Raw genomic sequence first — 27,033 nt, forward strand, 5'->3', positions numbered from 1 at the left:
TTGTAAAGAAAATAAACCTGTCATCATATGGCACGAGAAATTATGTATCAGAAGTTACTGGGTTCCCTTATCTTATTTTCTACTCTAAATAGAAAGTCCCTAAAACTAACTGTATTTGTGCCCCCAAAAGATATACATGTCATAAATTTCACTTTGCAAACACATGTAGATCATTTATTTTGTGCAAAAAACTATGCTGAAGAGCTTTGGTGTGTCCAGAGGTAAAAACGGTTCCTATGCTGTTTCTATTTGTGCTACTCAAAAAAAGTTTTGTACTTTTAAGAGACGAGGGGAATCATACGTTGTTAGGCTTTTGTTTATTTATATCTCAGTGTCCCTGGTCTCCTGCAAAAACATAAGGTGAAAGGTTGTTTAAAAAAAAACAGATGAATACTTTCAAGGACTTGGGTCCGTTCTAAAGCAGGACCGTGGATTCTTCAAGAGCTCTGTTCACAAAGAAGGGTTAAGTCTGTCAAAGGAGTAAAAAAGGGGTTCGTTTTGCTTTTAAATTGGACAGTTTTCCCGTACGAGCTCGGTGAGGTCCCGGTCGGCGCCCCAGAAGGCTGGGCGGCTCGCGTAGGTCTGACTCCGAGGACAAGAGGCCGCAGAAAGAGCCCAGTTCTGATGGGCGGGAAAGGGGAGCTGGGTCCGAGCCCCAACGGTTACAGACCGCCTGCCAGGGTCTTAGTGACCTCAAGCTGCCATCGACGCTGGCCGCGATCCTAATCTAGGAAACGTCGCCCGCACGCCGGCTGGGCGCGTGGCCACGCTGATTGCTGTCGATCTTCCCGGCTCGGGCTGTGCAAGCAGGCCGCGGCAGCGCCCTTTCGGTGCTTGGAAAGCGCCGTTCCAGGAGAAAGGCCGCGAGGGCGGGGCTTGGGGCCGTGCGGGACTATTTCCTCATACAGTGGTCAGTCAGGGCGAGGAGAGGCCGCCAGGGCGGAGCGCCAGCCACATGGCGCGACCCCGCCGGGCCTCAGCGTTGGCGGGCACGGAGGAAGCAGTGTAGTGCGAGAAGCTTAAAGCCCAAACTGTGGAAGGATGGGTCAGCTAACAAATGTTTCGCCACAGCCCACACGCCTAAGAGGGAATTTGAGAACGCATGGGGGAGGGGCGGAGAGAACAGGCGGTTTGCACAGAGCATGCTCTAAGAGCCGTAAGTGGAGAGCCAGGCATGCGCTGTGAAGCCGGGGTGGGTTGGCAGCAGGGAGGGGCTGGCGTGAGCGGGGTGCTGTGTTTATCCGGTTTTCTGGGTGGGCGGTCAAGGCGCACGCGTAAGGGCGAAAGGCGGTGGGGCTTGATATTGGAGTGCGCATGCGCGGAGCGAGCCGGTAGCTCTGGGAGGGTGTGGAGGGGGCTCTTAGAGGAGAAGCAGGGGAAAAGGGAAGCGAAGGGAAGGGAAAGGGCGGGGGGAGGGGTGAGAGTGTGCTCTGCGCATGCGTGCGGGCGCTAGCGACGACGGCGGCGGGGGAGTCTCGGGGATGACAGTGGCTTTGCCCGTTGGGGTAACGGTCGTCGTCGCCGGCAGGGCCTGAGGCGCCGCACAGTCCGCGGGATTTATTAAGGCCGCAGCAGCCCGGGCCCTACCGAGTTAGAGTGGCGCGTGGAGTCAGGGTGAGGGCGGCGAGGCACGGGGGGAGGGGCCTGCGGCGGGGCCTTGCTGTGTGCTCTGGGCGGCGGCGGCGGGGCCTGGCGGTGTGAGCCCTCGCCTCAGCTGCGGCCGGGCGGGAGCCGTGGGCGGCAGCGGCCGTCGTGCTTGGCCGAGGAGGTCTCCGTGTGTGCGGCGCGGAGAAGATGGCCGGGTAGTGAGGGGGCGGCGCTTGCGCCTGGTGACCTCGCAGTGAGCGACTGAGCGAGGGGCGCCGCCGCGGCCCGACCGGGCCTGCTCCCCGCCCCCTCCCGCCGCCGCCGCCGCCGCCGCCGCCGCCGCCGCCTCCGGCCCGCGCACTTCCTCCCCGGCCCTCCCCTACCGGGTGGGGGACTCTCCTGCCCGCTTTGCCACCTCAGGGAACAGCGGGGTTGTAACTACCGGGGCGGAGAGCCAGGCGCAGTCCGGGCCCCGCGTCCGATATGGAGAGAGCGGCGGCGGCCTCCGCCAGCCGCAACTGCAACATTCGCCGCCGCCGCGTCTTGGTGCACTAGATTGAGGAAGTCGACGCCCGAGCCGTCCTCCTCGCCGTCGCCGCTACCTCTGCGCCGGGCGCTGTGATGGAGTAAGGGCCCTGCAGCCCGTGAGAAGCGTGCCCGCCCCTCGGACCGGGCCGGGGCCTGCTCCCGCGCCCGCCCAGCTCGCCCTGAGGAGGTGCCTCCGCGTCCGGAGATGCAGCGAAGGCCGCCCGCCGAGCCGCGGGGCTAGACTGAGCGCCGAGTCCCGGCCCGAGTGCCGAAGCCCCCGCGTTCTTCGCTCCGAGGCTGCCTGGGACAAACTCGAACGCTGGTTTCTATCTCTTTTTCTCTCTCTTTTTTTTTTTTTTGTGTCTGCAAGTCTCAGGGACGGAGGAGGGGCGCCAAGGCCCCATGTGTGGGAGGATTGCTTCAGCTCCACAAACTTGCACGGATTTTGGTTACTACTTTGGCCAGTGGTTCTTCTCTGATTTCCTCCGATTTGTTGCAAATTCGCCATTGTTCCCTGGCTGCTTACAAAGTTGGATCCGGAATTTCTTTTCAACCGGGAGCCAACGGTGTCGAAGTGTCTGCAATGAACCCCGTGAATGCTACTGCTCTCTACATTTCCGCGAGCCGCCTAGTGCTCAACTACGACCCCGGAGACCCCAAGGCGTTTACAGAGATTAACAGGCTCTTGCCTTACTTCCGACAGTCCCTCTCGTGCTGTGTTTGCGGTGAGACGCTTTTTATTGTTCCCTTTCAGTGCTTGTTTAAAAAAAATCTGGGCATTGGTAACAGGAACGGTTTGGCGGCGTGGTAGTTTGTATTAAGCTTTTGTTATTTGTTCATTAGTATACGGTCGTTAGTTTCGACACTCGTCAAAGGACTTTTGCCCGGCATTTCAGAAAGACAGCTCTTCTAAACCGTTTTGTACGGCGGCCTTAACGTTCAGAACTGTTAATTCGCCTCGGGTCAGTTCCTTGCCATTTCTGTTGATGGTTTTATAAATGAGTGAAGTGTGCTTGCATATTGCTGCTTTTTTTTTTTTTTCAATCTTTGCTACAAGAGCTGACAACACTTTGGGTAAACGTGGTTAGGCCTGGTTGAAAAATGTACATGTGGCGTGTTTGCATTTCCCCAGACTGGTGTTATGTGTGGGTAGTGGTATAATCTGATGCACCCACAGCCTGTGAACTCGGTGCAGAACTTTTCTCCGTGTTCTTCAACAAATGCTTTGACAGTTTGACGGTGAACAATGAGCCCGGGAAGACTGATGGTACTGTTTTTTAGCTGGTGGGATTTTTACAGGATTGTTCCTTATTTTGTGGTTTTAGTATGTTGTGGCCTGGTAGACGGTTATTTTAGATGGTTGGTTTTTTTCCCCCCAAAATATTTTGTGCAGGGTAGGCTACTTTCAAGTTATTTTTGAGAGGTGAAGATATGCTAAATTGTCTAATGGAAGTGTCTCAAAAGTGCTAATAATTTGGATTAATTTTGTACCCATTATTATTTTTTAACTTTCCACCTTTTTTCAGAAAACCTGGACTGAAAACATTAATACGAGGGAAATGGCAACTGTCAAAAAAACCACAACAGTGCTATACTCCATTTCGTATTCTTATTTTGCCCCAAGTTTTGAGTTTTTGCTGATGCACTTGTTTAGTCAGAACTTGAGAAATTCAGGCATTTCAGGTTTTCACTTTAATCTTAAATAAAAGAAATTTTGTGGCTGTAGTGGCTGAAGGAGGATACGATATTCATATGAGGATCTTGCATCATTTTCTGAATAGCATTGGGGCAAGGCACTGAAGGGGATGCAAAGGAGGTGGAGATTGTTTTTTGCATACCAGGTACTTAATCTCATAAACATTTAAGTAACTGTTAGAATGTGATTAAGTGCTGCTGTGACTGGTAACAGACACTTAACACCTTTATAGGGAAGCATTTGCCCTGGGCAAATCACCACTGCCCTGGGCCTCAGTTTCTTAATGTGTAAAATGAGAGCTTTGGGCTAGATTCCAAATTTCCTTTCAGCTTAAATTTGACAAATATGAATTTGCTTGGCTTCAGTGTACTCCCTTACCCCACTTCCACTTTTTATGGAGTGTTTCTTTTTATGTCTTAACAGCTTTTGATATTTTTTGAACTGAGGAGATGAGCTGCTATAACTTTCTTTTCTACAAACCTTTCTTTTGGGGGGGATTGCTACTCTTGTGATGTATGGGAAAGAGGGCAAAGGGCAGCCCATCCTAGCCTGCTAGAACAGCAATAGGGAGTGATGTCATTATCCAGGTAACACTCAAAGATCTGGTAAGTCTCCTTTTTACTAGGGGGATGGGACTTAACTGCCTAATTTAAGGGTGAAATGATAGTTTTGAATCGTGTAGATGCTTGGAATTTTAAGTTCTTATCAATAGCTTCAGGATAGTTGTGGTCTAATTGAACATTTTTCCAAATTCTAACCTGGGTTTTAAAAAATGAAATTAAAGATAAAGCTACATTTAAAAAAATCCAATTGTAGCTTTTTTTTTTTTTTTTTTTTTTTAAAGCCAATCTTGGCAACACAAGGGGAATTTTTCTGACAGTGGGGCTTTGCCATTATTCCTTCTTGTTCAAGCTACTCCACCATCCTATGGAAAAGATGTGTGGGTTCTACTTTTACCCTAATTACAGTTGAGTAGCTGGCATAAATTTTAGCAGTCTGGATGTAGGTTCAGGCCTACCCTCTCTGACCGACCCCCCCCCCCCCCGTCTCTTTGTACATAAATCTGTGGTTATCAGGAGATAGGAAAAATCAGTTATTTGAATTCAGATCCAACATTTAATCATCTTTGAATCAGGTGTTGTCCTAGACTTTTTTTTTTTCCTAGCTGAAAAGCATAAATACATTCAGGTTAATAGGGCATGTGCAATCTTTTTTTCCATGAAGATAATAAATATGTAAAAGTTTAATTCTATCTTGGTGCTGTAAATAGGGAGTTTGTTTCATCAGGTCCTCTGAAGTCTGACCCAATCCTACCTTTTCAGCCTTACATTTAACTGCCCTCTTATATAATTTCTGTGCTTCAGCCAGGTTGATGTTTTTACCTTTTCAAACATACAGGCCCTGTGTCTACCTTCTTTTCCCCACCTTTATTCTCTGAAGTCTCTTCTGCCTAAAAATACTTTTTTTCTCTATGGTATAACTCATCGATTTCCTCCCTCCTCAGTGAATTCTTCCTTGCTCACTGCAGGAAAAAGTTCCATTTGTCCTTTGAACCTCTAACCCTTTGTCCCAGTCATAGGAACTTAGAGCTCTTTGGGTGTCGCTTTCATATCTAATTCTTCTGATATCTTAGGGAAAAATTTCTATTTTTTTTGTACATTTTTGTGTTCCTCCTGCCTCATCTACCCTCTCCTATCCAGTCACTTGCATGTTGGTGTTTGTGACAGACTCAGAGAAAGAAAATGAGACTCCTACAAACTTTGCAGTTAAGTGCAAATCTTGTTTTTTCTACTTTAACTTTTTGGCTCAGTTTCCTTTACCTACGAAAGGGGATAATTATACCTTCAAGTTTGTTTCTCCACATTTGTGTTATATGTGGGTTTATTTTTTAAGTGGGGAAAAACCTGTTTAACCCACGAGATCAAGTCTATGGACTTGTCTGGCACATATTAGGATGTGGTATCTGGCGCATACTTTGTGCTTAATATCCCACCCTTGTACAGAAGTAGAGAAAGGTAGGAGGTGAGGGAAGAGACTGTACTACTGTCAGGTCAATTATTGTCAAACCTAGATTATTCACTGGAACTTCGGGTTTTGTATCATGATTCTTTGAAATGTTAATTAGCTGATTATCACTGTTTATCAGTTCTTTTGTATATTTAAACTGTCTGAAACTTCTAGTGCATGGGATAGCAGTGCTCCAGACAATTACTGTACTTTCTAGGTCACAGAAACAGTGACCAAGACGGTACTACTGTGGGTACTATTTTTGTGTCCGTCCTTTCCCCTTGTTCTAAATGTTGGACTTGCTTTATCATTTATCAGAAAGTAGAATTTCTTTTGCTAGCATGAGATTTGATAAATTCTGCCCTAGGGATTTTAAGTTTTTCATTAAATTTTTAAGTTCTCAAATGATAGAACAAGTTTGGTATATAGAATCAAATCCTGTTAGAACTGGAAGGACACATTAAGTGGAAAAATATTAGTCTTTGAGATATTTGGAGTCCTGTAAATTTATCATGTTTGAATCTCTAAGGCACATGGATATTTTCTTGGCGTTTTAATTAGAAACAAGGTGGTTCTGACTTGGGATTTATTGAATTGTTGTGAAACCTTTTGGACATCCAGTTTCTCATAACATGGGAAGTTGGGGTACCTGGGTGGCTCAGTCAGTTAAGCATCTGCCTTAGGCTCAGGTCATGATCCCGTAGTCCTGGGATTGAGCCCTGGGTCGTGGGGGAGCCTGCTTCTCCCTCTGCCTGCTGTTTCCCCTGCTTGTGCACTCTCTCTCTTTCTCTTAAATAAATAAAATCTTTAAAAAAAAATAAAACGGGAAGGAGCTGTAGATTAATGTTTCCTCCTGACCTGGGGTTAACGTAGACTGATCAGGTTTTTGTTTTAAATGTTAAGGACTTAACAAAACCCTATCATCTTTTCTTACTATTTGTATTCTTATTTTCCACTAGAAAGGAGGTAGTTTTTTGAGGGTGAGAGCCTTGCTGCTTCTCTTGTTCACTATTGTAGTCTTGTACCTGAGAGTTACTGGCTCAACAAGTATTTGTTGAATGGATGAAATTAGTATTAAAAAGAGAAAGTCTCAAGGTGCAGATGCATTCTCAGAATAAAGCATATGCCTTAACTTTAAATAGATTAGTTCTATGAAAAATTACTTTTCATTTCGTTTTTTTTCATTTGCCATTGTTTATGGACCCACATTGGAATTAGTGGGGTGTATGATCTCAAGAATCTTTTCTAGTTTAGAATTCTGATTCTCCTCTTTTAGCAGAAATACTTTTTGACTGAGCAAACAATTTATAATTGACATGAATCTTCTACAATGAAATGTGAACATATAGTTTGGAGTGACTTATTTTAAACTATCTTTTTTATTTTATTTTTTAAACTAATCTTTTAGATGGAAGCTAAATTAAAAGGCCATTTGAACTTTTTAAAGATTTTATTTATTTATTAGAACGCAAGAGAGCGAGCAGGAGCGGTGGAGGAGGTGGTCAGAGGGAGAAGCAGACTCCTGCTGGGCAGGGAGCCTGGAGCCTGAAGTGGGGCTGGATCCCAGGACCCCAAGATCATGACCTGAGCTGAAGGTAGATGCTTAACTGACTGAGCCACCCAGGCGCCCTTAAAAGGCCATTTGAATAATTGTACATAAATGTTATATTAATGTTTTATACCTACATTTTTTCAAGTGTTTATTGATACCTAAGAATTTATTTTTTGTACTTAAAATCACTGTAATTAAAATTTTTCATTGCAGTGAACACATAAAATTTATCTTAACCGCTCTAAAGTGTTATAGTTCTGTAATATTAAATATATTTACATTGTTGTAAAACCGATTTTCACAACTTTTTCATCTTGCAAATCTGAAACTCTATATCCATCAGCCAGCTACCCTCTGCAGCCCCTGGTAACCACCATTCTACTTTCTGTCTGTCTGAATTTGACTATTCTAGAGACTTCATATAAGTGGAATCATACAGTATATGTCTTTCTGTGATTGGTTTGTTTAATTTAGCCTAACGTCCTGAAGGCTCATTCATGTTGTAGCATGTGTAAGGGTTTCCTTCCTTTTTAAGGCTGAATAATATTCCATTGTGTGTGTCTGCCACAGTTGTCCATTCATCAGTTAATGGACTTTTGTGTTGTTTCCACCTTTTGGCTCTTGTGAATATGCTGTTGTGAAGTGGGTATGCAGATAACTAAAGACCCTGCTTTCAGTTCTTTTCGGTGTATACTCAGAAATGGGATTGCTGGAATTGTGTACGGTATTTCCATTTTTAATTTTTTGAGGAACTTCCCTACTGTTTTCCATAGTGGTTACACCATTTTACAATCCCACCAGTAGTACCAGGGTTCTAGTTTCTCCACATCCTTGCCAGCACTTTTTTTTTAAATGATAGGCCATTCTAATGGGCATGAGGTGATGTCATTGTGGTTTTGATTTGCATTTCTCTAATTAATGATGTTGATTATCTTCATATGCTTGCTGGCCATTGTGTTATTTTTGGAGAATCACTATCATTTTTTATCTTGAGAACTTACTCATTACGTTCTTAATCTGTTTTAAATGCTGCACTAGAAAGATGAACAAGACACATGGTCACTACCCATATGTTCAGCGTTACAGAGAAGACCGAAAAGTAGATCAGCAATTATTGGGGGAAGTGCTGTGTTAGAGGCATTTATATTATACCAAAATCTCAAGCATCATAATAGAACACTTGTAAGTTTATTGCATGTGTAAAAGTTTCAGAAATTAACCATAAATGAGTTTTCTCCTCCATATAACTTGCTTTTGAATAGCTCTTTGGATCAAAGTTTAAGCAAACCTGATTGGTGTTAAGCAGTTTGGTTTACCAGGTTTTTTTCTTGGGACTTAAGTTCACCTGTTCTCTCTAGGAAGAATTCTTCGGGGAGCATTTATTTGGTAGGCTGGTAAGGAAGAACAATATTTAGTAATTTGTTTTGGCAGATACACTTTCATTCCAGATACATTTATTTAACTGGTTTCTTTTCCTAATAAAAATCTCCTTTCTACAGTTTTCCCTTTTCATATTCTAAAAATTAGTTCATTATTCATTCCTACTTAGGTATGCTTATGCAAAGTGAAATTGCCTTAGGGAAAGGACTTCCAAAGTGTATTGTTCTGGATGCTGAAAGAGTGAAAAGAGGTTTGATCCACAGTCAGTTGTCATATGATACAACCACCTGAAAAGTTAATAATACTAGTTTAAATAACGGTTCAAGGGGTGCCTGGTGGCTCAGTTCATTAAGCGTCCGACTCTTGATTTTTGGCCCAGGTCATAATCTCATGGTCCTGGAATTGAGCTCCATATGGGGCTCCGTGCTCAGTGGGGAGTCTGCTTGAAGACACCCCCCCCCCCCGCACTTGCGCTCTCTCGTGCTCTCTCTCTCAAAAAAAATAATGGTTCAAGACAAGCAGTACAGTGCTGTAGAATTTAGGCAGGAGAAACTGTTTCAGTCTGGTGAGATCTAGGAAGTACGGGGCTTGAAATGGGCCAAGAAGAATGTTGAAGTTAGTGGACATTTTAAGCAAGATTGGAGGGAGAGAACAGTTGGCTGCAGAAAATCAAGTTTATCTGTAGTGAAGAGTCCTTGTAGATCCCTTGCCCTATAAGTTGAGTCTCAGGGGTCTTTTGTGTGGTGAGCCCTGATGTAGGGCTAAGGAATTTGACATTTACCCTGTAGAACTCTTTTTTTTCCCTCTGAAGTATGCTCTGTGGGCCACTTAAAATCACCTAAAGGGCTCATTCAAATTCAGATTCCCAGTTACCACAGCCGATTGATTGGAGTATCTGTGAGCAGGTTCTTGTAATCTGCATTTTACCCACCCCCCTCTCCCATCTTGATAGGGCATGGGAGTTTGCAGGTCGCTATTGCAAGCATTTGAGAAACAGCATTGTAAATAAGAGAGTGATGTGTTGAAATTCTGTTTTAGGAAAGATTAATTTGGGGGTAAAATATGGGATTATTATTAAAATATGGTGAAATTCAATTAGGAAGGATAACAGATGTATAAATATTAGAAAGAAGCCTGAATAGTGGTGGGAGTGGAAAGGGAACAACATAAGATAATATGAAGGGAAAGTTTTGTCTTCCTTATGGTTATCATAACATTTTAATTCTTTGATATGTACTGTGTTATAGTTTGTTATGGTTAAGCATTTTTCACTATGAATAGATTAAATGAGGCATTTCCCACCCGTACATGTCTAGCACAGTGCTTTCACATATACCTGATAAAATGTACTGAATTTTATTGAAGAACTGACAAAACCTGGCAGTTTAATACAGATGCTTGGAAAAGATTGAAGGAGTCAAAGAACTTAGTTACATATCAGAAGTGAAGTCTGGAAGGACATTGATTTTGGAAGGACATGAAGTATTTCGGCGGGTTTGAAGTAATTTAAGGACAGTCCTATTAAAATACTCTTCAGGGATTTAGCAATTTGGTATTGGATTTTGGGAGAGGTCAGGTGCTTTGGGAGAGGTTGCAGGTAAGATTGGCATTAGAGGTGGATCAGGTGTGAGCCTGGGAAGAATGAGACAATGTTGAATAATGTGATGGTCCCTGGGGATTGGGGTTATGAAGAAATATTGGGAATTAGAAAATTATGAAAATATAATCTATAATCTTTTTATTTTATGCCCTTCCCTGGAAACTTTGATTTTATAATAATATTATATACTATTTGATGTAGTAAAACAACATATCTTCTGTGCCTTGGGGTTGTGGTTTTCATTCTCAAATTCATTAGCCATCAGTAATTGGCTAACGTCTATTATATTGGCTTCTCTCAGAGTCCACTTGGCTACTTTTGTATATGATTAATTTGAGTTTTTGTGAGTTTTGATGTACTTACTGTATTTTATCTTTTATTTTAAAAAGTGATATTTCAAAATCTTATTCTGATTTCTCATATTTTTCCCTGTGTCCAACAGTGAACTTTGACTTCTTACCATTTAATTTCTGTTACTCTGACTTTTTTAAAGATTAATATTTTTGTTCCCTTATCAGGAAATTAACTTAGATAAATTTTCACCTTAATTACTGTATATCTGGCCATTTTTCTTAATTTTTTTCTTGCTCTGACTCAGTCCATAATATTTTAGCAGAATTATTTTCATTCACTGCCTTTGTACTCCAGACACTTCAAATCTTTGCAGAGTTAGAATATCTCTTTTCTCAGGTTGTTTTAATCTAGTTTTCTAGCTAGTGTATTTTGTTTGCTGACTTTAGTAGTCAGCATTTGTCCATTTTCTTTATTGTTATAACCCATAGAAAATGTGCACTTAAAATGCTGTCTGGTCTCAAATTTGGAAATAACATTTTCTGGCAAAGTTGAGTAGTTTTGAAATTCTTTATGTAACAATTAAAGGCATACCTAAAGTGGGGGTGGGTGGTCCAGTGTATAACCTAAGGGCTTTTGAACTTCTGTCAATCCTGCTAAATGTCATTTCTTTGAAGCTTAAATATCTGATGTTCTGAAATTTGGGACTCCGGTCAGATTTAATATAGAAATCCAGGATCAGAAGGGAGCATTCTAATTCAGGCCTCCTTGTGATTTCTGAATACCCTCTACAGTTAATCAGTTGGCTGTCCGGCCTGTCACTGAACATATTCAGGATATGACATAGGATATCATATCCATCAGAAGCTGGGGCTGTCTCAGGTATCCCTTTATGGTGTCATTGAGCTTGCCAGCTCAGTTTTTACATAGGTCTTACAACGAAGATGTTACTAAGTTACTCTTTATGATGAGAATTTATAAAGCTTTAGGCAGAAAGGACCATAAATCAAACAGCCATTTCTTCACATCAAATAATCTTTTCTGTAATATTCTTGAAAGTTAATCTGGTTTTTCTGGAATATCTCTAGGGTAGGGTACTAAATTAAATTCTACTCTACAAAATAACCATATCATTGACAACTTTTTAAAAACTTTCTTTTTAGAAAGTTCTTGCTTCCATTTTGCCCAGGTCTCCTTTGTAATTGTCTCCCACTGATTTTTTTTTTTGTTCTCTGGAACAATTCAGGAAGCCTTTGATAAAATTTTAACCTTCTACTATTGGAAGACAGTTTTCATGTCTTTCCTGAGAAGATAAGCATCACTAAGTTACCTGTCCTGGAAGCATCCTGGTTTCAGTTTCTTCTAAAAGTGTGGACTTTTGTGTACATGCCCAATATGGTTGGATGGGATTATCTGCTTTCAAAATTGGGATAAATTACTTGATTTCTTTTTGTTTCGTTTGTAAGATGAAGGTGTTGGACTAGAGCAGATATTTGTGAATTTGGCTCCCAGACATTTTTTTTGCTTGGTTAAAAATTCACTGTGTTGGTGGTCAGCGTTTTAAAATCTAGAGTTCATGTAAAAATCCAAATTTTAGGTCCCTCCTGGAAAATTATAAGGTCTGGCAACAGTGGATCTATGTTCCCTTGTGGCATGGCATCTCTGGCTGTAGTTGAGAGGTTTGTCTTAGGGGTGGAGATACGCCCTCTCCAGATTACCCGTGGTCCTACCTAGCTTCTGTCACATTTACTTATTTTTTAAACTTTGCATGCTTGCCCCTGTAGGCATTTGGATCTATAATCCTCAGGAATGGAAGATTTTGTGAGGTCTCTTGTTGTGTCCTAGACACTGTCTTGAGCCATAGAATTCTATAATGTTGCTGGGATCTTGAATTATTTTGTAAAACCTTACCTGGATCAGAATCAAGATTGCTTTATTTTGTTATGCAGTCAGAGAACATTTGTTGGTTCACAGTATTTCTGGTCAGTTAAAACATTTTCACAAGTTGGTTGATAGTGTTGTCCAAATCTATTCTTATGATTATCCATTTTGTCAATTTTTGAGAGGTGTTGAAATATCTTAATTATAATTATGGATTTGTCAGTTTATCTCTGGAGATTTATCTGTTTTTGCTTCATGTGTTTTGAAGCTCTTTTATTAGGTGCATACAACAATTTTGAATATGGAATATGGTCAAAATAAGTTTAATTTTTAATGTTCTGCTCTACTGATTCTGTCATCTGTTACTTCGGTGTTTGCTGTTCCCTGATTTTTCTGCTCATTTTGGGTCATATTTTCCTGCTTTTTTGCATGCCTAGTTAATTTTGACTCAAAGCCAGATACTGTAAATTTTACCTTGTTAATATTTTACCTTGTTGATGGATATTTTTGTAATGTAAGTATTCCTTGTTCTTGGGATGAGGTTAAATTAGTTGGAAAGAGTTTGATCCTCTTGAGGCTTGTTTTTGAGCTTTTGTTAGGTGGGACCAGAGCTGCCTATAGGGACTATTTTTTTCATACTACTAAGGCAAGAACCTTCTGATTGATTACTCTATTTGATTCATCCCTTGTGAATTAGGAGTTTTCTTACTCTTAATGATGGGAATAGGTGCTGCCTCTGAGTTATAGGGATTGTTCTCTTTGCTCCTTTCTGGGGGTTCTTTCTCCAGCCTGAGGTAATTTCCTCATATACATGTGCTAATTACTACTCAAAGGACTTGAAAGAGACCTGGTATAACTCTTAACTATAGAGAATAAACTGATGGTTACCAGCATGGAGGTGGGTGGGGGGATGGGTTAAATAGGTGATGGGGATTAAGGAGTGCACTTGTGATGAGCACAGGGTAAGGTATGGAAGTGTTGAATCACTGTATTATACACCTGAAACTAGTATTACACTGTATGTTAACCAACTGGAGTTAAAAAAAAAAAAAAAAAAAAAAAAAAAAAAAGACCTGTATATTTCTAGCTCTCTTTCCCTGTGCAGCTTATCTTACCTCTAGTACTCTGGAGAAGTCAAGCTCTCTTGGCCTCACAGCTTTGTCTTCTCAACTCAAAAATACAAGAATTCCAAACCCTAAGTTACATTCTCAATTTTCTATTTTTTTATTTTGTTTTTATTTTTATTTTTTTAAAGATTTTATTTATTTGACAGAGAGAGAGACAGCGAGAGAGGGAACACAAGCAGAGGGAGTGGGAGAAGGAGAAGCAGGCTTCCTGCTGAGCGGGGAGCAGGATGCAGGGCTCGATCCCACGACCCTGGGATCATGACCTGAGCTGAAGGCAGACCCTTAACGACTGAGCCACCCGGGCGCCCCCGCATTCTCAATTTTTAAATCTATGTTAGCATTAATGAGTTTGCTAACAAGATACATCATTTTAGAATAGTCACCAAAATGCATTTTTTAACATAATTTAAATAAAATAAGATACAGCCCTTGTTAGTTAGAAGTCTGAATTTGTAGGTTTTATTAAAATGAACTTTATAGTATAATCTTTAATAAAATGCTGATTACATTTTTTTTTTCTTAAAATTATTTCATCACATTTCCCACTTAAATGATTAGAAAAAATACCCAGGAGTTCTTGTTACTATAAAAGACGGCATCAAGGCAAAAAAGGTGAAAAGTATCTTTAGTGGTTCCTAATTCTAATTCTGTTTGTGCATAAGAATTACATGAGAAGGTTTTTAAAAATGTACATTCCTGGGCAGTTTCTCCAGAAATTCTGGAGGAGGCCACATAGGTGATTCAGTATTAACCCTGGGATGACAGTAGTGATGTCTTAGAGTACTCCTCGTGCCAGGTTAATAGGTACACTTTAAAAAAAGAACACGTGCCAATAAATATAAGCAATGCTGTGTTAAGCGTTTCTTGACAGTGTTCAGTTTTTTTTTTTTTTTTTTAAAGATTTTATTTATTTATTTGACAGAGAGAGGTACAGCAAGAGAGGGAACACAAGCAGGGGGAGTGGAAGAGGGAGAAGCAGGCTTCCCGCTGAGCAGGGAGCCCGATGTGGGGCTCGATCCCAGGACCCTGAGATCATGACCTGAGCCGAAGGCAGACGCTTAACGACTGAGCCACCCAGGCGCCCCGACAGTGTTCAGTTTTAAGACACTAATTTTGGGATGACTATCCAAGAGAATATGAAGACAAACCTATTCAGACAAACTGAATTTATATTGATTAATTTGATTAATGTTTGCTTGTTCAACTTAATTGTGACTAACTGACCAGCCTGTATTATCTTATTGGTAATAATTTAATATGAGACCAGTATTGCTTTGCTAAAATATGAAAATAATGGAATATTACAGAAGTGCTCTGTAACCACAAAACACTATAAAAGTCTCCCCTAAGTAATTATTAAGATAAGTGACATCTGACTTTCTCTTTTAATTCTTATTAGAATATGAAATGAGGTATGACTTGAGCTTATGACTGTGTTGTGGTTCTGAGTGGTTGTACATCATCCATTTAATAATCTATGGTGTGTTTGGTTTTTTTAGTTTATAATTGTAGTTGACTGGTGAAGCTTACCTTTATAAACTATGACATCACCAAGAGCACCAGGAAGTATTTTTTCATAGTTTTAGGTTAACCAAAGGCAAAAAAAGTTAAACTGAAGTTTAACCACTCAGATGTTTGGTAAGCAGCTTGGCTTGAGTAACATTCATACTTTTAAAAATGCAGTGTTTAACTGTTAATTTTCATTTCACAGCAAACTAGTTGTATTCCTTTTTCCAAACTGGAAACACAGAATTTGTGTTTTTTCATCCCACCATTTCCCTGGCATACATGTTTAGCTGTCACTGGTATCATTGTAGTAGTACTTTGTTACTTAAAATGATGTAATTGATATAATGAATTTTATAATAATTACTTGGTCAAGTGGCCAAGATACTTCGTTCTGTATCACCATTTTTAGTGACTTCTGCAAATCTGTCATATTATTTCCTTCCTTATTTTTAATAAAAATGCATATTTTTCTGTCATACTAGGGGGCTAATGGTGGACTGGTGGTCTAGGGCGTAGCAGCTTAAATACTGAGAGAACTAAAAATTTCTTTGAAACCTTCGTTTGTCATTTGAACCTGTTACTATTTTGAGGCATGTATTTGCTTTTTGGTTTACTACTAAAATAAATGTGTGGAAGTTTAAGGGAACATATTTAAGTGATGTTCAATCAAAAATTTAAAGACCTGGATTAGGAATCTGTACTAAGAGGAAAATGGTGTCTTCTTAGGAGAGTTGTTCTCTGATCTCAGATTCATTTCTTTTTGACTTGAGCCCATTATTCTTTATAGTAGCATTCATGCTCATGAATTTTGCCTAATGAAAAGATTTTTAAGAGGTTTAGACTTCAACATATGGCACGGGTTTTTGCAAGACTAAAAACAGGCTTTTTAAGAAGAACAGTTGTAGGGATGCCTGGGTGGCTTAGTCGGTTTGAGCATCTGCCTTCCTCTCAGGTCATGATCCCAGGATCCTGGGATCGAGTCCCACATTGGGCTCCTTGCTCAGCAGGGAGCCTGCTTCTCTCTGCCTGCCACTCCCACTGCTTGTGCTCTGTCTCTATTGATAAATAAAATCTTTAAAAAAAAAAAACTCTTAAAAAAAAAAAAGAGTTGTAATTGTCCAAAACAGTTAATTCCCTGTGCTCATTGCTAAGTGATACGTATGATCTTTTTGTGTTATTGTCAATTTTGTTCTTAACGGAATTCAGAGACTATTTTCTTGTATATATCTAGGAGATATCTTCTTAGTTATTGTTTGAAAACATATTTTACATCTTTAATTTTGGGTGTAATTTTGGTGCTGTAATTCAGAGATGTAAAAAAGGTCTGAGAATCCTTTTTTAAATGGGAGTGGTGGGCTCAAGCACAGTGCTTGGCATATAGCTGAGCCTCAGAAATTATTTGCTTAAATGAGGAAAGGGAAATGCTTTCTTAAGTGAAGATAGCCTAAAAAATTAACTCTTCATTTGGAAAAGGTGGAGAATGGAGATACTTAAGATATTTAAATCAGTGGGTTGAATTATGGAAGGATTATTGTTGAGGCCCTATGTCAGACTTTTGACACTGGTAGAAGTATATTCTCCCGCTCTATGTGTGCCTTGATACTGCTTTTGGAGACTGAATCTAGACTAAACCATCTCATCCTTATTATAGGAATTTATTACATACTTACTTATGTTATACATATATGTTACATGTATTCACACATTTAAAATATACACAGAATTGCCAGTTAAGATTTCTAATGCTGCAAATTCTTAGACCGGTATGTAATAGCCTGAGCTTTTTTGTTGGAATCTCTTTACAGAGAAGATAGTACAATTTTATATAGCTTATGTGTTTGCTTGGAACATTTAAGGTTAACTTTAGAAATTGAAGTTGGTATATAGAGAATCCAGGTAGGACTCTTGCAGCTCCAGTTTCTGTGCAGTAAGGATTTCCTGACCCTCACAAAACTATTGTTGAACATCCATCCTCCCCTTTGACTTTCCCTGGCTCCCCTCCCCTCACTGTCCATTATTGCCAGTACCCATTCCTGTTTCTTCTTTTCCCCAAAAGGTTTTACATCCTATGGTTAATTATTGATTCTGCTATGGCCCAATTTCAGTGATCATTCTTTTTGATAAATGGAAGGAAACTAAAATTGTCTCTGTGGATGCTGTGGACTTAATAGCAGAAGTAGGGACGGTGCTGGTACAAAGAACTCTAGGTTGGGAATCAATAGATTCTGCTTCTATTCCTTATTGCCAGTAACGAGCTATTAATCTTATGAAAGTCTTTCTTGGTTAAAATGGAACAAGTTAATTTCCAAGGTCACTCCCAATTCTAATGTGCTTTTTATGATTCATTCATTGTACATTTATTAGGTGCTTGCTTATGTGCCAACACTGGTTTAAAGATAAAGAGATAAACAAGTTTCTGGCCTTGAATAAGCGAGACCCAGTGAAAGGTGACAATATAATGTTATAAGTGCTATAATAGGAGAATGTGCTAAGTGCTTTTTTGAACAAACTGCCGGGTAAGAAGGAAGGCTTCCTCTTGGAGGTCATATTTGAGTTGATTCTTAAAGAATAGTTTATTCTTCAAGGAAGGAAGAAGGACATTCTAGGAAGAGCAGTTCACAGAGGAATGAGTAAGCATTGCATGTTTTGGAATGGTCAGTGGTAGGTGAGAATGAGTATGAAGATTGTATGGAATGGAATGGAGTATGGAGAAAGCTTAATGCTATGAAGTTTTGGGTGGGGGGGTTGGGTGGAGGCCAGATTCTGAAAGGCCTTATATGTCATTCCAAAGACTTTAGATTTTAAAGGCTGCTTGAAGGTGGTGTGTGTGTGTCTGTGTGTGTTTGGCAGTTTTTACGCCTTTATGAGGGGTTTTGAGAAGAAAGACATAAGCAGACTTGTGTTTTAGAAACATTATTTGGTGATAGTGTGTGGAGGGTGGACTGATTGGAGCAGATGATGTCGAGGCAGGAAGATGTTAGAAAACTTGCAATATTTGGGGTGAGAAATGATGACGGTTCAACTAAGGTAGTAGTCATGAGAATAAAACTTGAAGGGTGACTTAGAGGCTATATATGCTGGATGTGGAATTCTGGTGAAGAGTCTAGATAGTTGATATCAAGCTTATCTAGTTTGATTTCTGGGTGAATAATGTCAGCATCCAAGAGAATAAGGGATGCAGGAGGAGGAGCAGGTTTTTAGGTGGGGATTTAGGGGAGGTATGTTTATTTTTGCTCATTGAGTTGTCTGTGGGTGATCGAAGGAGACCTAAAATTCCTAGTAGGCAGTTAGATAAGTGGGTCTGGGGTCAGCAGGGATTTGAGCTGGAGGTAAAGATTCAGAAGTCACCAGTTTATAAATGGTAATTGAACCAATTTATGTGCAAATAACTCTGGAAGTAATGTGTGGAGCAGTTTTTAACTTGGGGTGTCTTATCTTTCCAAAAAGGTTCATGATCCCCATGAGGTTCTATGCAACAGTTTGTGTCTTTGCATGTGTGTATAATCAGATTCTCGAAGGGGTCTGTGACCCAAGATTACTGTGGAATACTGGAATGAGTAAGAAGGATAGATCTTAATACAGAAACATGGGGAATACTGAAACTAAGGAGAAAGCAGAGGAGGACGATGTAAAAGAGGTGGAGGAGGCAAGTGTTAGGGGAGAAGGGAGGAGAGCATTTTAAGGAAGAATGATCAACCAGAAAAGCACATTGGTTTGGGATTAGCAATTTTTACCTTCTGTTAGAAGACTGAATCTAGGGAAGTACTTTATGAATAACTGGAGGGTACATTGCTATCGGGAAGGAAGGTTGAAGGTGGAAGTAGAGGGTATGAATACAGTTAGGTGGGTAACTGAAGGGAGGATTGGAGCCAGAGGCAGTAGAGGAGGGAAGGTTTATTTTGGAGGAAAGAGGAAAAGGGTATAAATGTGTGTGTAAGTGTGTGTTTGTGTGTGTGTGTTGGAGGGGAGTGGGTGTGGGGAGAATGGGAGGTGGGGAAAGAGGGAGAATATTTAAATATGTAAAGCCTTTGGTAATTTGGAAAAGTGAAAATATGAGGGGAAGTGGAAACATGCAAGTATTGGATTTTATTTTGTAACTTACATAGAAAATTTCAACATACAAAATAGAGCTCTAATATACCTATCACCTCAACAATTAATGATATCCAACCTTAAGACTTTTGATGCACTCTTTATAGATCTTGCTATAAAATCTTAGAATCATCAAATTTTAGAGCTGGAAAGAACCTAGATACTTAGTCACTTTATAGCTTTAAGAAATAGAGGGCCAAGTCACTTTTAAAGGCACATAATTATTATTCATTACATTTTTTTTTTTACTCAAAGTTGATGAGATTTGGACAGTTACAGAATTAACTAATTATAGTGGATGCCATGTATGCATTACGCAAATCCCCACTTCAGGATTGAGGGACTTCATTCTGTTAATTACTGGGAATGTTGCTGGGGCTGTCAGACCTCCCTGGGAATTGCCCTTGGCTTGAAGAGAGCCAAGCCAAGCTCACATCCCCTTGGGAGTAGCCTGCGTCTAAAGACTAGTCCATTAAAGACCTGGCTCCCTTGCCCCATCATGGGACATCTCTGAAGCGCCATCATAGTTCCTAGCTTCACTCACAGCTTCCAGTGGGGTCATCAGAGGCCTTTGTTGTGATTATAACCCATTCTAACTTGTTCTCCCTCTGCTCCTTCCTTTCTCTGCTTGTGATAGTCCTGAGTGTGCCCCAGGTAAACTTCCAGGACACTAAGCTCTCTCCCGAGAGTTTGAGTGCTGTGGAACCTGACTCGCAATACTGAACTTTAACATTTCTTTTGAGGGTGCTGCATGGGTGACTCAGTTAAGCATCTGCCTTCAGCTCAGGTTATGGTCCCAGGGTCCTGGGATGGAGTCGTCCCGCATTAGGCTTCCTGCTCAGCAGGGAGTCTGCTTCTCCCTCTGCCCCTCCCCCCTGCTCTTGGGCTCATGCTCACTCTTTCTTTTTCTCTCTCTTTCAAAAATAAAATCTTCAAAAAAATAAAATAAAATTTCTTTTGATTTGTAATGGACCTGCTAAACTTTAAAGGATTAACATCTACCAGTTTTTCATGTTTCTGAGACATACCCAGGCAAATGTTGATAGAATCATGTAATAATATAAATTTTATAGTGCCAAACATACAGAAAAAAAATTGATTATTAGGACATGTTTTGGGAGGTAACAAAAAGGAATGAATACTTTCTTAAACATGTTGAACAATCTTGGCATTTAATTAGCTTCTTTCCCCCTGCCCCCTATCATTCATTGTTAGTGTTTCTGCTTTTTATTGCCTTTTGTAAATTAAAAATTGACCCCCTCCATTCAAGGTCAGACTCATGTTTTCATTGATTATTTTCTTGAGAATATTTAAAATACGGCCACATTTTTTTCTTCTTTTTTGGTCATGCTGTAGAGAATGGAAACCTGTAAAGTATGTTTAAAACAAATATGGTTAGATTGAGTCTTCATACAAAAGTCTTGCCCTCATGATTCAGGAAAAATGTGCCTAGCAGAATCCAAGACTGCATTCCTAAACAGAATATTTGATTTTCTGTCTGCAACATTTGAGAGTGCCTTTTCAAGATCAAATGTGCCACCTGTCATCAGTCAGATGTTTTGTCATTGCTATAAGTTACCATCCTGTCTTGGATCCAAGAGCTTCAGAGCAATGTGATTTGGCTGGCAACAAAATTCTTACTGCTTTTATTTATTTAATTTTTTTTTAAAGATTTTATTTATTGGGATGCCTGGGTGGCTGAGTGGGTTAAGCATCTGCCTTCAGCTCAGGTCATAACCCCACGGTTCTGGGTTCAAGCCCCACATCAGGCTCTCTGCTCTGCGGGGAGCCTGCTTCTCCCTCTCCCTCTGTTGCTCTCCCTGCTTGTGTTCTCTTTCTCCCTCCCTCTCTATCCGACAAATAAATAAATAAAATATATATTTTTTTGTCGGAGAGCGAGCGAAAGAGCACAACTGGGGGGGAGGGGCAGGCAGAGGGAGAAGCAGGCTCCCCACTGAGCAGGGAGCCTGATGTGGGACTCTATCCCAAGACCCTGGGATCATGACCCAAGCCGAAGGCAGATGCTTAACCGACTGAGCCACCCAGGCATCCCTCTTACTGCTTTTAATAAAGCTTCCGTAGTCAAAAGTGATTGAGGAAAGCCTTTAGAGTCAGTAACGTAAGTGAACTTAGAAATTTCTACTTAAGAACTTTTTTTTTTTGAGTACTTTAACCAGTACTTTAAGTACTATTTTCTTAAGTTTCTTTAGTAATGATTTTAAGAAACTCTCATGGAATATAATGATTCCATTTTATCAAGCAAAGTTTTGTCATTTATTCTTTTCCTCTCTTAGAAGTTTAATACGATTTTCTGGTAGCTTTTTATTTTCTAATTAGTTTCGATATGGGTCCACTTGTTGGGAAGCACATTTAGGTTGTTGTGGAAACATATTTAATTAGTATATAGGAATGTATCTTTTATGATATCCTTTCTATTTTATGTTGCTTGCGTTATCAGCAAAAGCAGAAAACTGCTTCCTGTCTTTTGTAGGATGCCATATATTTTACATCTGATGGGTTCTGTACTATTTTTATTTTTCTCTTTCATTATTTTGGTAAAACTGGTTGAGAGGTTATTATAAAGGTTGATCTCCCCCCCACCCCATATATTTTCCCATATATCTGTATATATTGTAACTATTTAAAAATGTAAGATTTATGTGTCCTTGTGGATTCCTTGAGTTTAAACGTTTAATATTCTCATTTCCAAGAATGCTTCTTGGAGAACTGTTATGATGGTTTTATTTTATTTTTTAAAGATTTTATTTATTTATTTGAGAGAGAGAATGAGAGACAGCATGAGAGGGAGGAGGGTCAGAGGGAGAAGCAGACTCCCTGCTGAGCCGGGAGCCCGATGTGGGGCTCAATCCCAGGACTCCAGGATCGTGACCTGAGCTGAAGGCAGTCGCTTAACCCACTGAGCCACCCAGGCGCCCCTGTTATGATGGTTTTAATCATTACCCATGGCCTGCCTGTGTGCATTTTTTACTTTCTGATAGTGGTATTTCAGGATGTTGTTCATGTGAGTCTTGGCCAATTTTTCCTGATCCTCAAGTGTCATCTCAGATACAAGTAAGATTTATGTGAAATTACTTGCATTATTTGAGGTTATTGATTAGGCAGTCTTTGTTGCTGTAATAGAAGCATTTCAGGGGCGCCTGGGTGGCTCAGTGGGTAAGCGTCTGCCTTTGGCTCAGGTCACGATCCCAGGGTCCTGGGATTGAGCCCCTTCATCGGGCTCCCTGCTTAGGGGGAAGCCTGCTTCTTTCTCTCCCACTCCCCCTGCTTGTGTTCCCTCTCTCACTGTGTCTCTCTCTGTCAAATAAATAAAATCTTTTTTTTTTTTTAAAGATTTTATTCATGAGAGAGAGAGGCAGAGGGAGAAGCATGCTCTCAAGGAGCAGGGAGCCTGATGCGGAACTTGATCCCGGAACCCTGGGACCATGACCTGAGCCACCCAGGTGCCCAAATAAATAAAATCTTAAAAAAAAAAAACAAAAAAAAACACCTTTCCAGCAGTGGGAATTCTGGAGAGGGGATGGTGGTAAATACAGAATGTATTGGTTCTGATAAATGCTCTTTATGTGCATATGCTATTTTACTTAGAATTGTAAGATACATTTTTGTCAAATGCCAAAATTAAGCCATTGAGATAGTTTAATTTCTTAAACCATTTTCCATTTTTTAATTGTTTTCATTTTACTGAAATTACTTGCATTGGGATTTCTTTTCCATATAAACTCTAAAATGAGGATTAATGATTCTTCAGTTTCTTTGTTGTTACTCGTCTAATTTGTCTATGTTACATTTTAACCTTTTGTAGCTTTTGCCATTGTAGATTTTATTTTATGATCATTGTTACTGCCAGTTCCAGTATTCACAGGATGATTTTTTAGTCATTAACAAATTTTGCTAAACATTTGAGTCATTATCAGTTTTACTTTTTCGTGTGTCCCCTCTCCACACCCCCTACACTTAATTTCCTCCAATAATCTGGTGAAAATATTAGTGGAGTTAAATGCTGTCACGGTTAAAATGGAGAAGCAAAAAGATCTTTCTTTGGACATGAGTAAGATCTGATTGACTTGGTAGTCTATCATGTCAACATAAGATTTATAGTATGGCTACTTCTACCATTGGTATTTTGAAGTGAATGGATTGCCAGTTGCTTTTTAAAAAATTGGGATCGGTTATGTATTTTAGAGTTTGCTAAGAGAGTAATGATATTCTTGTTTGCTTATGCTAGGGAGAAGTGCATTTTCCTTGAATGTAGAAGAGGCGACCTGATTTGAGACCTGGTTACAGTTGGTTTGCTTATTTATTTTGGCACTGTGGGTCTTTCAAGGTGAAGCTGCTCTGTAAATCTTGGTGCAGTCAGTGGTTCTTGTCAGTGGTAGGGGTAAAATGCATGGCAGCCAATCCACGTGCTAGCTTTGGTATACTAATACTGTAATGATTTGAATGATCTGTATTAAATCCATTTAATAATGGGGAAGTTCTGTGGCTAAACATGTTTATTCAGAAAAGTATAATTTATAAAATGTGGTTTTGATAGCTGAATTAAAGCCCCTTTCTAGTGCTTTAAAAATTAAAGCTAAATATGGTTTAAAAATTATTTAAAAATTGTTGATTTAGGTGTGATAACGGCATTGTGGGTTGCAGAAGAAAATGTACTTTGTAATGATTTATACTGATGTATATATAGAGTTGAATTAATGATGTCTGGGACTTGTTTGAAATATTTAATGAAAGGGTAAGATGAAGCAAATGTAGCATAATCTTGATAATTATTGAATCTGGGTGATATATATGGAGGGTAATTATACTATTTTCTCATTTTGTCTGTTTGAAATTTTATTATAGTAAAAAGTTTTACAAAATTAACATTAAAAAATCTGATATTAAGTATCTTAGTAAATTAATTACCAGCAGCTACGTATTCCCAGAATTGCCATTGTGGTAAACTAAAACTAAGACTTGGTCTCAAATTATAATTGACTGATTGGGGATGGAAAAAGTTAGAGGGAGAACAGATAAGGAATTAGTAACTTTTTTAAGGTGAGGAGTAGAAATATTTATTTAGTCTTTAGTCTTTTTGGGTCAATATAGCATCATTTAATATTGTTTAAGGCACACAGTTTCAAATTCATTTAGTTACAAGACAACTTGTGTTATGTAAAGGAAGAAATTCCTGTGATACAGTGCAGGCTAAGGATTCAAGGCAATGCAGTGAGAAATTATTTTGTTATAAATACTACATTTTATTATTTATTTATTTATTTATTTATTTATTTATTTATTTAAGATTAAAGCAGAGAGCCTGACACAGGGCTCGATCCCAGGACCCTGAGATGATGACTGAGCCACTCAGGCACCCCTCAAACTATACATTTGTAAAGTCTGAGATGTTTGGGTTTTTTTTTTTTTTTTATTAAGTGAGTCCGTGCGCTGGGGTGGAGGTGGAGGGGTGTTGTTGGGCAGAGGGAGAGAGAATCCCTAATAGGTTCCACACCCATTGGGGAGCCCATCGCAGGGCTTGATCCCAGAACCCTGAGGTCATGACCCCAGCAGAAATCAAGAGCTGTTTGCCCAACCGACTCAGCCACACAGGTGCCCCAAGATGTGTTTTTTTGAACAGGTTTTTTTTTGTACTTGGATGTGAAAGTATATGGAATATGATATAAGGTAAAATTAAACTTCTCCCCAAATACTCCCCAGTTTTTACAGTACAGTCTGCAAATGAATGACACATTTCCCCTTGACTCAGATTGCCCATCCATTTTATTTTCTAGGATAAGATGTATTTTTACAATTCTAAAAGTGTTATGTAACATTTCTTAATTTTGCAGGGAGGAGTTTCCTTAGGGATGGACATATAATAGATATGTGGCTGACACCAGGCTGTTAAGAAATCCCTGAATCTTTTACTTTCTCCCCCCTATCACTGGAGCTGCCTTTGTTATGAAGTGTAAAGAGAACCCTTTGGGAAACCTTTGAGGGTTAAGACGGTTAGCTGAGTGCATAAAACAAGTTTGGTATAGGCATCTCTAATGGTGGGTTAAAGTTTCAAATATTTGTGTTGGGGAATGGTTTGGCAGTCCAATAGGTAATGAGGCCAGGTGTTTGAAATTCTTAAGAACTCAGTAGTGGTGGAATTATAAATCAATAAATGAGAGTTTTTGATGTGTTTTCTAGCCTCTTCAGTTCTCAGTATTAGGCATACTCTCCTAATACCTCACAGAGAAATACAAAGATGTGTACAGTGTAAATCCTTTAAGATGCTTGGTAGTTTAGGGTAAGTTTTGGTTGAAGTGACTGGTGAAAAATCAGTGACAGAATAAAGGCAATCCTTACTTACCACTTAGTTTGTACAATTTGCAAATCATTAGGGGTTATAAAATGATGACATTCAAATTATATTGTTTCATTTATTAGCTGCATTTTTTTTTCCCAAGATTTTATTTATTTATTTGACAGAGAGACATAGCGAGAGAGGGAACACAAGCAGAGGGACTGGTAGAGGGAGAAGCAAGCAGGCTTCCCGCAGAGCAGGGAGCCTGATGCGGGGCTCGATCCCAGGACCCTGGGATCATGACCTGAGCCGAAGGCAGACGCTTAACGACTGAGCCACCCAGGTACCCCCGCATTTTTTCTGTAAAGAGAAACTTTTCATCCATGATTGGGTTACTTGGTGGTATAGTTCATACATACTTAAATCAGAATAAACACTTGATGCTAGCTCTTTATTTACCACTTTTCAAACTAATGAGCTGATTCACTGGCATCTTGAAACGGATTTTCCTTCTTTTCTTTCCTTCCTCCCTTACATCCATCCATGAACTCAGAGATTTGAACTTTTAAGATACGCTTCATTCCATTGCATTTATGCACGCTCAGATTTTCTTATGTTTGGCCAGCAGGAACCTCTTCTGGTTTGCTCCTAAGTCTCTTTAACACAGTCCTGATATTTGATAGTTTCCTTGCTTTCCGGTATAACAAGGTAATCAAAACTCATCTTGTCTAATTTATGTCACAGATCTGGAATCAGTTATTTGTCCAAGAATCTGTGATTCCTTTGAACAGGAAATTGTTTTTCAGTACCATTATGTGAGTTCATTACTACTGGGGTGCTTCCAGGCTTTTTCAGTGTGTTGTGCTAGGAAATATGCATATTTAAGATGAAAACATGAATTCATACTGATAAATCCAATTGAAATTCAGAACTACAGGATTTTTTGCTTTAACATTTTCTATCTTATGACTTCTTTCTTCCTACCAAAAAAAAAAAAATCCAGATTCTCGAGGACATCGTCATTTACTTTATCCGACAGTAGACATCAGCACCTTCATAGTAACTGACAACATTACCATCACCAGTGTGATTACTGAAAAACAAAACTAGGATGCTAGGATCAGTCAATTTTCTGTGTTACAAAGTCATTTAAAATAGTTAATCTCGGGAAGCCTGGGTGGCTCAGTCGGTTAATCGTCTGCCTTTGGCTCAGGTCATGATCCCAGGGTTCTGGGATCGAGTCCTGCATCAGGCTCCCCGCTTGGTGGGGAGCCTGCTTCTCCCTGTGCCTCCTGCTCCCCTTTCTTGTGTTCTCTCTGACAAATAAATAAATAAAATCTTTAAAAAAAATAGTTAATCTCTGAATGGTTAAACCATCAATTTTATATAAAATTAAAGTTACTTTGCTTTTCATTTTTACGGGTTTCTTTTATTTTTTAAAGATTTTATTAGAGAGAGAGCACGAGCAGGGGAGAGGGGCAGAGGGAGAAG

The 27,033-nt window shown here is 39.8% G+C and overlaps 1 protein-coding gene across 2 annotated transcripts in view; it reads left to right on the plus strand.

The window, feature by feature from the left end:
• The first annotated feature begins 1,444 nt into the window (after positions 1 to 1,444).
• MSL2 (MSL complex subunit 2) overlaps positions 1,445 to 27,033 on the plus strand; it is a 33,733-nt gene continuing 8,144 nt past the window's right edge. The window contains exons 1-2 of one of the 2 annotated variants that reach the window (XM_036120515.2): positions 2,770 to 2,840; positions 7,284 to 7,413. Coding sequence is in view for 1 of the 2 variants with exons in the window: in XM_036120514.2 (XP_035976407.1) it covers positions 2,699 to 2,840 (142 nt within the window). In the remaining variant the exon portion in view is untranslated. Of the gene's footprint in view, positions 2,841 to 7,283; positions 7,414 to 27,033 lie in introns of both variants that reach the window. The other variant, XM_036120514.2, reaches the window with a different exon arrangement.

The sequence above is a fragment of the Halichoerus grypus genome, chromosome 1 (assembly GCF_964656455.1).
Source record: "Halichoerus grypus chromosome 1, mHalGry1.hap1.1, whole genome shotgun sequence".
NCBI classification, from domain to species: Eukaryota; Metazoa; Chordata; class Mammalia; order Carnivora; family Phocidae; genus Halichoerus; species Halichoerus grypus.